General features: G+C 38.4%; 1 protein-coding gene across 2 annotated transcripts in view; it reads right to left on the bottom strand.

Annotated features, from left to right (window-relative positions):
- Window positions 1-12,047, bottom strand: part of CFI (complement factor I) — a 54,910-nt gene that overhangs the window by 7,593 nt on the left and 35,270 nt on the right. For both annotated transcript variants that reach the window (XM_045799161.2, XM_045799160.2), the window contains exons 9-11: window positions 10,932-10,967; window positions 8,762-8,865; window positions 8,497-8,600 (exon numbers count right to left, since the gene is read on the bottom strand). In XM_045799161.2, coding sequence (XP_045655117.1) covers window positions 8,497-8,600; window positions 8,762-8,865; window positions 10,932-10,967 — 244 coding nt within the window. The remainder of the gene's footprint in view (window positions 1-8,496; window positions 8,601-8,761; window positions 8,866-10,931; window positions 10,968-12,047) is intronic.

Raw genomic sequence — 12,047 nt, forward strand, 5'->3', positions numbered from 1 at the left:
ACCATCATTTTCTCAGGTAATCACCTAACAGTTAAACGGTGTTGTTCTAGGAACCAAGAAGGTATTCAGGATGCTTTTATTTACACTTAATATTCCAAGAATGCTGTGCATCATATTAATTTTGTTTTTTTTTTTTTTTTAGGATCAGAGGTCCTGAATATTGTTTAAAGGTTAACTCTGTTTATTCATTCAATTTACTAACCAATACTTAGTATGCACCTACTATGACCAGGCACTGTGCTAGCCACCAGGATATAGAAATGAACAAAATCAGAAATAGTTCCTGCCTTCATGGAGCTCAGGATCTAGGGAAAGATGCAGTATTAAATGGATAATGACAATAATGAAGATATGTATTCTACTGTGTAAAGTGAGGAATGAACAGCACACGGGGTTCTGAGAACTTATCAAGAAGGCTTTATTTAAGGGAGTCAGGGAAGATTCTCTGAGGAAGTGAAGACTGAGCTAAGATCTGAATAAAGAGTAGCACTAACTAGAGAAACAGGGTAGGAAAAATCATTTCAGGCATGAGAAATAACATATGAAGATCTCTCCACAACAGGGAGCAAGGTGCACATGAGTAACTGAAAGAAGTCCACAGCACGTACAGCAGAGAGCAAGAGCTGAAGCTGTGGGGAAAGATGAAATTGGCAAAGGTAATTAGGGGTCAGATCATATGGAGCCTAAGGGGCCATGTTAAAAATGTTGTTTAGATACTCTAGAAGCAAACGAGCCTGGCAAAGAAGTGTCTGACATTTTCTGCCTCTCTGAGGAAGAAGCAGGCACTTCCTTCCACCAAAATGCATGAGAATATGCATTAAACAAATAGGAACAACGTAGATTAAGACTACTGAGAGTGGTGGTCCACAGTGGCAGTGCAGGAACACCCTGGACTCACCTTATCCCGTGGACACACCAAATCTACACCTACATATAGAGCGATGCCTCCTGAAGAAGAACGGGAGGCTAACTGAACAGCTTCTGCACAGCAACAACAGGGGGACCACACAGAGAATGGCAGGAGAGACAGAGACATGGTAATGATGGGAACTCCAGACTTGATGTTGTGCTGGTGAGTGCCATTGTCTATAGTTCCCCTCCACCTTGATAGCACAGATGGGAGCAGGGACCAGACACTCTGGCTGGGCTATAGTCTCAGTAACCCCAGATTCCTAGCCCTAACAGCTCCAGCCATCCCCCTCAGGTGGGCCCCTGCCGGCACCCATCCCATCTCCAGCTATCTCACTGAGGCTGTCCCAATACAGTGCACATTCAGATACCCCCTGTTTGTGCCTACTATATCTCCAGCCATCACACCAAAGTGGCCCAGGTAGAAAGTACTCCAGGACACCTCCAGCCTGCACCTGCTTCAGCTCCAGCCATCCCACCAGGGCACTCCCTATGTGGAGTGCCCCAGCCTGCCTGCCCCAGCTCCAGTTAGCCTGCCATAGTGGCCCTGGTGCAGAACACCCTGGAACCTGCCGACCCAGGCCAGTTCCAGCTCCAGCTTTCCAGCCAGGTGGTTCCAGCATGGAGCACCCTGGGACCCCCAGACCCATGCCCACTCCCACTCCAGCTGTTTCTGTAGGGTGGCCTCAGTGTAGCATGCCCTAAGACCCCCTGGTCCATGCTGGCTCCAGCTTTGGCCGGTCAACCAAAGCCTCCAGCACACACAGTCTACATAGGGAAGCATGTACACAGGACCACTCCTTCAAGACTGGGAAAGGTAGCTGCTCTGCCTAATTCACAGAAACAGAGGAAGTCAAACAAAATCAGGAGACAGAGGAATATGTTCCAAATAAAAGAACGAACAAGATATAACCCCAGGGGTTAAAAAAAAAACCCTAATGAAATGGAAGTAAGTAATTTACCTGATAAAGAGTTCAAAGTAATGGTCATAAAGATGCTCACTGAACTTGGGAGAAGAACAGAGGAACACAGTGAAAACTTCAACCAAGAGTTGAAAAATATAAGAAAGAACTATAAAGAAGTCACAGAGCTAAAGAATACAATAACTGAACCAAAAAATACTCTAGAGGAAATCAATAGCAGATTAGATGATCCATAAGAACAGATCAGAGATCTGGAAGACAGAATCGTGGAAATTACCCAAGTAGAACAGCAAAAAGAAAAATAATAATAAAAAAAAACACGTAGTTTAAGGGACCTTGGACAACATCAAGTATACTAATATTCACATTTTAGGGGTCCACAGAGGAGAAGAGAAATAGAGGTGGGCAGAAAACTTCTTTGAAGAAATAATAGTTGAAAACTTTCTTAACCTGGGGAAGGAAACAGACACCCAGGTCCAGAAAGCACCAAAAGTCCCAAAACAAGATGAACCCAAAGAGATCCATACCAAGGCATATTATAATTAAAATGGCGAAAGTTAAAGATAAAGAGAAAATCTTAAAAGCAGTAAGAGAAAAACAAAGTTACAAACAAGGGAAATCTCGTAAGACTATCAGCTGATTTTTCAGCAGACTTTGCAGGCCAAAAGGGAGTAGCAGGATATATTTAAAGTGCTGAAAAGGAAAAGCTTATAACCAAGAATGCATTATTTGGCAAGATTATCATTCAGGATTGAAGAAGAGATAAAGAATTTCCCAGACAAGAAAAAGCTGAAGTTCATCACCACTAAACTGATCTTATGAAAAATGTTAAAGCCATAACTAGAAATAAGGAAATATATGAAAGAAAAAAACAACTTACTGATATAGGTAAATATATAGTAAAAGCAGTAGAGTAAATTGGCTACTTGCAAAGTTAATATGAAGGTTAAAAGACAAAAATAGTAGAATCAACTATAACAAAAATGAGCAGTTAAGGGATACACATAATAAAAAGATACATCTTCTTACTTAAGACATCAAAAACTTAAAATATGAGGGAGGGAGTAAAAAAATGTAGTGCTTTTAGAATGTGTTCAAACTTGTGACTATCAGCTGTGTGTATGGGAAGAGAGAGAGACTGCTATGTATGCGGGTTAATATAGATGCGCCTCATGGCGACCACAAATCAAAAACCTACAATAGATATGCAAAAGTAAAGACAAAAGAACCCAAACATAAAACTAAAGAAAACCATCAAGCCACAATGGAAGAGATGCAGAGAATAAGAAAGGAACAGAGAAGAACCATAAAACAACCAATAAACAATTAACAAAATGGCAATAAGTACATACCTATCGATAATTACATGTAAATTAATTAAATGCATCAACTGAAAGACATCGAGTGGCTGAATGGGTTGAAACCAAGACTCATCTACATGCTGCTTATGAGACTCACTTCAGATCTAAAGACACACACAGACTGAAAGTGAGGGGATGGAAAAAGATGTTCCATGCAAATGGAAACAAAAAGAAAGCTGGTGCAGCAATACTCACAAGAGACAAAAGACAAGAGACTTTAAAACAAAGACTGTAACAGAAGATAAAGAAGAGCATTACATAATGATAAAAGGTAACTTCAAGAAGAGGATATAACATTTATAAAGATTTATGCACCCAACATAGGAGCACCTAAATATATAAAGCAAGTATTAACATACATAAAGAAAGATACAGTAATACAATAATAGTAGGGGACTTTAATATACCACTTATATCAATGGATAGAGCAATCAGACAGAAATGAATAAGGAAACATTGGCTTTAAGTGATACATTAGACCGGATGGACTTAATAGATATATAGAGAACATTTTATCTAAAAACTACAGAATACACATTCTTTTCAAGCACACAGGAATGTTTTCCAGAGTATATCATATATTCGGCCACAAGACAAGTCTTAATATACTCAAGAAGATAGAAATCATATCAAGCTTCTCTTCTGACCACATAAGTATGAAACTAGAAATCAATTACAAGAAGAAAACTGGAAAAAACACAAACACATGGAGGCTAAACATTATGTTACTAAACAGCCAACAGGTCAATGAAAAACCAAGGAGAAAAAAATTAAAAAACACTTTGACACAAATGAAAATGGAAACACAACAGTCCAAAAATCTATGAGATGCAGCAAAAACAGTTCTAGGAAGTTCATAGTAATAGAGGTCTACCTAAAGAAACAAGAGAAATCTCAAATAAGCCATCTAACCTTACACCTAAAAGCACTACAAAAAGAACAGAGGCCAATGTTAGTAGAAGAAAGGAAATAACAAAGATTAGAGTATAAATAAATGAATTGGAGGGAAAAAATAGAAAAAAACCAATAGAACTAAAAACAGATTTTTTTTTTTAAAAAAGCAACCATTGATTCTTTTATTTATTTATTTGACAGGGAGAGACAGCCAGCGAGAGAGGGAACACAAGCAGGGGGAGTGGGAGAGGAAGAAGCAGGCTTAACGACTGAGCCACGCAGGCGCCCCTAAAAGCAGATTTTTTAAAAGATAAAAAATTTGATAAACTTCTAGCCAGACTCACCAAGAAAAAGAGAGCCTAAATAAATAAAATCAGAAACAAAAGAGAAGTTACAACTCACGCCACAGAAATAGAAATGGTTATAAGAGATTACTATGAACAACTATACACCAACAAAGTGGAAAACCTAAAAGAAATGGATAAATTCCTAAAAACATAAACATCTCAAAACCGAATCATGAAGAAATAGAAAATCTTTTTTTTAAAGATTTTATTTATTTATTTGACAGAGATAGAGTCAGCCAGCGAGCAGGGGGGGTGGGAGAGCAAGAAGCAGGCTCATAGCAGAGGAGCCTGATGTGGGGCTCGATCCCATAACACCGGGATCACGCCCTGAGCCGAAGGCAGACACTTAACCGCTGTGCCACCCAGGTGCCCCTGAAGAAATAGAAAATCTGAATAAACTGATTACAAGTAATGAAATTAAACCAGTAACTTAAAAACTTACAATACACAAAAATTCAAGACTAGACAGCTTCACAAGTGAATTCTGCCAAATATATAAAGAGTTAGCACGTATCCTTCTTAAATTGCTCCAAAAAATTGCAGAGGAAGGAATACGTCCAGACTCATTCTATGAGGCCAGCATTATCTTGATACCAAAGCCAGGCAAGGACACTACAGGAAAAGAAAACTACACACCAGTATCTCTGATAAACATAGATGCAAAGATCATCAACAAAATATTAGCAAACTGAATTCAAAAGTACATTAAAAGGATTGTTCACTATGATCAAGTGGAATTTATTCCAGGGATACAAGGATGGCTTAACATCTACAAATCAATCAATATAATACACCATGTTAATAAAACAAAGGATAAAAATCATATGATCAGCTCCAAAGATGCAGGAAAGAAAACTCAATATCTACTTATGATAAAAACTCTCAACAAAGTGGATACAGAAGAAAGGTACTTCAGCATAATAAAGGCTACACATGACAAATCCACAGTTAAGATCATACACACTGGTGAAAGTTTTCCCCTAAGTTCAGAAGCAAGACAAGGAAGCCCACTCTTGCCACTTTTATCCCGCATAGTACTGGAAGTCCTAGCTGCAACAATCAGACCAAAAACAAAAAAACAAACAAATAAAAAAACCCAAAAAACAAAAACAAAAAAAGAAAAGAAATAAAAGGCATCCAAATTGATAAGGAAGAAGTAAAACTGTCACTGTTTGCTGATGGCATGATAATATATACAGAAAACTCTGAAGACTCCACCGGAAAACTATTAGAATTAATAAATGAATTTCGTAAAATCACAGGATACAAAATTAACATACAGATATCGTTTCTATACATCAATAATGAACTGTCAGAATAAAAATAATTCTTTCTGGGGCGCCTGGGTGGCTCAGTCGTTAAGCGCCTGCCTTCGGCTCAGGGCGTGATCCCGGCGTTATGGGATCGAGCCCCACATCAGGCTCCTCCGCTATGAGCCTGCTTCTTCCTCTCCCACTCCCCCTGCTTGTGTTCCCTCTCTCGCTGGCTGTCTCTATCTCTGTCGAATAAATAAATAAAATCTTTAAAAAAAAAAAATAATTCTTTCTACAATTGCACCAAAAAGAATAAAACACCTAGGAATAAATTTAAGGAAGTGAAAGACTATAGGACATTGATGAAAGAAATTGGAAATGACACAAATAAATGGAAAGATATTCCATGTGGATTGGAAGAACCAATATTGTTAAAATGTCTATTCTACCCTGAGCAATCTACACATTTAATGCAAATTTTTTTACCAAAACATTTTTCATAGAACTAGAACAAAGAATCCTGAACTTTGTATGGAACCACAAAAGACCCCAAATAGCCACAGCAATCTTGAGAAAGAAGCACAAAGCTGGAAGTATCAAATTCCCTGATTTTGAACTACACTACAAAGCTTTAATAATCAACACATTATGATGCTGTCCTGAAAACAGACACATAGATCGATGGAATAGTGTAGAGAGCCCAGAAAAAATCTCACACATACATATGGTCAATTAATCTATGACAAAGGAGCTAAGAATATAAAAGCTAAAATAAACATGGGATTATATTAAACTAAAAACCTTTTGTACAATGAAGGAAACTGTCAACAAAACAAAGAGAGAACCTACTGAATGGAAGAAGAAATTTGCCAATCATTAATCTGACAAGGAGTTAATATCTATGTATGTATGTGTATCTAATATATGTGTATATATATAACTTACATAACTTAATATAAAAAATAATGCAGTTAAAAGATGGGCAGAGTGCTTGAATAGACATTTTTCCAAAGAAGACATAAAAAGATACACAGATGGTCAACAGACACATGAAAAGATGCTCAACATCCCTAATCATCAGGGAGATGCGAATGAAAACCATCAGAATGACTAGTATCAGAAAGATAAGAAATAACAAGTGTTGGTCAGGATACCAAGAAAAGAGAACACTTGTGCAGTGTTGGTGGGAATGTAAATTGGTGCAGCCACTAAGGAAAACAGTATGGAGGTTCCTCAAAAAATTAAAAATAGGACTACCCTATGACCCAGCAGTTCTGCTTCTGGGTATTTACCCAAAGAAAATGAAAACCAATTTAAAGGCATATATGCACTCCTATGTTCATTGCAGCATTATTTATAATAACTAAGATATGGAAGCAACCTAAGCGTCTATCAATAGATAAATGGATAAAGAAGATGTGATGTATGTATACAATAGAATATTTTTCAGCCATAAAAAAGAATGAGATCTTGCCATTTGCAACAACATGGATGGATCTAGAGAGTATTATGCTAGGTTAAAATAAGTCAGACAGGGAAAGACAAATACCATATGATTTCACTCATGTGTGGATTCTAAAACACAAAACAAATGAAAAAACAAAACAGAAACAGATTCATAGATAAAGGGGGAGGAGCTGAGAAGTGGACAAAATAGGTGAAGAGGATTAGGAAGTACAAACTTCTAGTTATAAAGTAAATAAACCAAGGGGATGTAACATACAGCGTAGAGAATATAGTCAATAATATTGTAAAAGCTTTGTGTGGTGGCAGATGGTACCGACAACTATGTTTCTGCTGCTGACTAGGAGTGCAACTTTAGCCGAGTTATGTAACTTCTCAGTCTCAGTCTGCTAATCCACAAAATGGGAAGACTAATATTTACCTCTTAGGGCTGTAAAGAATATGAAAACAAAATAACATATGTGAAAGTGCCACACACATTATCTGGTCTGTAAGAGGCACTCAGCAAATGACGTTTCATTCACTCTAAAGATCAGAACGGAGGCTGGAATCCCAAAGTCTGGCCTCCAGCTCCCCTTAACTTGTTATCAACAGCTTTTGGGTATTGCCCTTTAGCCACTGATATGAACTGACTTGCGTTCCCCTAAAATTCATATGTTGAAGACCTAACCCCCAACATGACTAGATTTGGAAATAGTCTTTAAAGAGGTCATGAAGTTTAAATAAGGCCCTAAGTGAGCTCTAATCGCATATGACTGGTCTCCTTATGGGAAGAAGAGACATCTGTGATACACTTATGCCGAAGACGAGCAGGCCAGCTGGAGCAGCCGGTGAGACAAGCAGCGCCAAGCTTTGAGCAGTTCCTTTACTGTCTGGAACACATAGCAAATACATTTAATGGTACGTGGAAGGGGCAGAAAAGATTTGTGCATCTGAAGCCTTTAAATGCACGAGGCTCTTTAAACAACATCCTTGTTGAAGTGAGACCAGAGAAAATGCAAGGTCAGTATCAACTCTATAAACTTTTCAGTCACAAACTCTTCTTAACAGTTTGGTCTTAACTCCACAAAAACGTAGGTAGTATCTACTTGCTTTCTCATCATGCAAATGAGCCATGTGACAACTTGGTACCTACGGATTTGATCTGACTTTGCCATCTGGGATCATAATTTGGTCTGGGGGGATGGCCTCTGGGGTTCCGATCATGAATATTGGAGGGGATTTGGCTGTCAAGAGAGTGGAATTTGTCACATGTTTTTATCTATCGTCTGCCACAGTCTCTACTCTCTATTACCCACTTTCATTATTTCAGGGAATCCAGAATCTTTTCAGAAACATTTTTTACCTGACACAGTGTGCAGCAGTTACAATCCAACACCCTCCGATATAAATTCCTCCACATTTGATTTTCTCATTTTCCTTAATTGCCACCTGCCATGGGAAGTCTCCCTGTAAGAGACATTAGTGTGGTCACTGCCATTCTACCAGACAGTGATAGACAGGTAGCCCTAAGGTATGTCCATTGCAAGAGTCCCAGTCTCTTATTACATATCTCCCCACCTTTCTTTGTTTCTCAAACTTGGACTGCTCCTGGGAAGTAACAGGTTTACCATGTATGCTGGCTTTCCTCCTACGACCCGTTTCCTTCGAATGGGCACGCTGTTTGTAACTCCACAGGACACTTTAGGGAGAAACGACTTTATCCATTTTCTTTCTTCAAGAAAGGAAGAGATCGTATCATTATGATTTTTAAACCCATTGCTTCTTCATTATTTATGCCACAAAACCAGCAAGTTCATTGCTAAAACAAAACAGGCTGAATTGATTAATAAATTATTTTAGATGCTAATTGGTATTATTGACCTTGTTTAAAAATTCTGGCTTAATATGAAAATTGGCTTGATTCTCTGAAGTTCTGCCTAAAGGTATACTGGTGGCAGAAAGAGGCTAACGGAAGGGTTAAACATTTATCAGGCTTTGGCAGATAGATAAAAGATGTCACATGGCCAGGCATAGTCAGGATGAGGGTCTCATTCAGAAATCATCAGAACGAGCTGACAATATGGGCACCTATATCCTCTCCCTTTCATAGTTTTTACTTTACAGAGGCTGTTCATATGGAATTCTTTTCAATAATATTAACATTAATGATGTTAGCATTTGAGCACTTTCTGTGTCAGTCCCCGTGCTAAATACATTGTATGTAGTTTATTTCATTCAATCATCATATTAACCCTGAGAGGTAATGTGCCAGGATCCAGGACAATCCGGGACAATCCAGGATCAGTGGGCGAGGGGGTATTTTCTCGTCACTTGACACGGATGATATTTGCTTCCTCTGTGAGCATTTAAATGTGGCACCCTTGACACAGAGACACGTGGCAGAGTAAGCCTTGCGATGTAAATTGGCAAAAGAATTCGTGAAAAAGAAAGAAAGTAAAAATATAAGATTTTTCCTTATTCTTTCTATTTTAGCACATCACGAATATTTTTTTTTTAAAGATTTTATTTATTTATGTGACAGAGAGACAGCCAGTGAGAGAGGGTACAGAGCAGGCGAGTGAGAGAGGAAGAAGCAGGCTCCCAGCAGAGGAGCCCGATGTGGGGCTCAATCCCGGAACGCCGGGATCACACCCTGAGCGGAAGGCAGACGCTTTAACGACTGCGCTACCCAGGCGCCCCTTCACATCATGAATATTTTTATGAACTTGCTTCTTAGCCCCAAATGAGAAAGGAAAATTACTATCACTGTCAATTACTTTGGGCATATAAGAAGGATGTAGGTCCTTAAGGGAGAGAAGTCTTGTGTGAATATGGATGGGTTTTTGGTTGTTTATTTTGTCCCACCCATTCTGAGAACTGGGTTGGGGGAAGAGTGTGGTGGTAAGTTTTAAATTGGTGCTTGGACCTTTAAAAGAAGACAGACCTCATCTGCTGAGGACCGTGGAAACAGCTTGGACACTGTCTGAAAACCAGCACTACATTGAGCAGAAAATAAAGGGCCTTTGGTGAAAATCTCTTTGGACTGATGTTTGTATCTTCAAAAATCTAAATCTTTCACTCACTGCCTGATGAAAAAAATTGTTAATTAATTTTGAGGCCTGGCAATTAGAAGAGAGTCTGATGTGAACTTCAGCTTAAATTCCCCCTAAAACAGGGAGCTATTTTATTCCCAATTTGTTGCTGAGGTTAAGTTACTCACCTAAGGTTACACAGTTAATAAATAACCGAGTCAGGATGTAACACAAGTCTGTCTGACCCAAAAACTCTTATTAATTACTGTCTCCTCAGGGACTTAATACTTTAATTTAATTTGGCTCTCAGTGCACAACTGGCCGGGATACAGATCTTCACAGACCTTCTGTTATCATGGTTTAAAACATTGAAAAAGAACCAGTTAGTTCAAGTAAAGTCTAGTATCTTTTTATTGCAAAATATATGTCATGGGTTATGCTCGAAATCTGGTTGTTTTTGACAAAACTGACTTGACAAAGCTCATAGCAAATAAAAAAATGTTATGGAGGTCTAAAATATTTTCACTTCAAAATTAGCCTTGTGAATTAACCCATTTTTAAAAGCAGTTCCCAAGAAACATTTGTGTTTGTTTTTCTTAAAAGTGATAAGGAGAAGAATAATGTTATTTTTTTCTATTTACATTGATAGCAAAGGTAATTGTTGCTTGAATTAATTTATATACACACATACATAAATACACACACAACATTAAAATGCAGATGTAAACCAGGGAAGCACTAGTAAAAAGGAATAATGTTAATTTACCTTCATCCATATTAGCAGTCAAAAATTCTGTTTTTTCTATAATAAAACAAAAAGTTCCAACGTTTATGGTTGTGTTTATAATAAAAATTAAATACTTAAAATTATTTAAACTTTGATTATAATTTTCTATCTTAAAACCTGTCCTCGATTGATTGACTGATTGATTGATGAGAGAGAGAGAGAGAGAGAGAGAGAAAGCTCACAGGCACACACATGCACGGGCGCGCACAAGTGGGGGAGGGGCCGAGGGAGAGAAAGAATCTTAATCAGGCTCCATGGACGCGGGCTTGATCTCACTATCTTGAGATCATGACTTAAGCCAAAATCAAGAGTTGGATGCTTAACCCACCGAGCCACCCAGGCACCTCAAAACCTGTCCTGTTTAAAAAGGACAGTACAAATCCTCAAAGCACACCATCGTATTTCCTTTCTATACCTAGGTAATTGTGAAGGCTCAGGCCGAACTATGTAGAAATTTTGCAGATACCAATAAGAGGTGTCTGTTGGTACAAGCGAATGGTGAGACTCATGGTGCTGTGGTTTTCTGCATTTAGAATAGGCAAAATGCTTGGGTCAGAGAAGGAAAGCTTCTTTTTCAACTGTGATTCACAAAGTCCTTACGTAAGGTAGGGAACAGTTACTAACACTGACTGAAAGGGTACTGAGCTGACATTAAAAAGGCCTCTCTGCCTAAACTAAAGTGAAAGCTGAGTTATTGCTAACATGTGGTCATATCACGTGCAATTAATAGCTACATTAAAATATAAGAAGAGGGATGCCTGGGTGGCTCAGTCGGTTAAGCCTCTGACTCTTGATTTCCGTTCAGGTCATGATCTCAGGATCATGAGAACAAGCCTCCCCCTCTCTCCATGCCCCTCCCCCAGTTCACTCTCTCTCTCTCTCTCTCTCTCTCTCTCTCTCTCTCACACACACACACACACACACACTCTCTCTCTCCCTAAAATAAATAAATCTTTAAAATATATATATAAGAAGACAGCAGTAGCTTTGTTCTGCTTCAATTCTGCAATATTCCAAGAATTTTATAAAACTTTTACCTTGAACCACATGTAAAAAACACAAAAATTCAGCACAGCAAAGGATACTTTTTGAGAA

The sequence above is a fragment of the Ursus americanus genome, chromosome 13 (assembly GCF_024610735.1).
Source record: "Ursus americanus isolate L20-20 chromosome 13, mUrsAme1.1.p, whole genome shotgun sequence".
In the NCBI taxonomy this organism is placed as follows: domain Eukaryota; kingdom Metazoa; phylum Chordata; class Mammalia; order Carnivora; family Ursidae; genus Ursus; species Ursus americanus.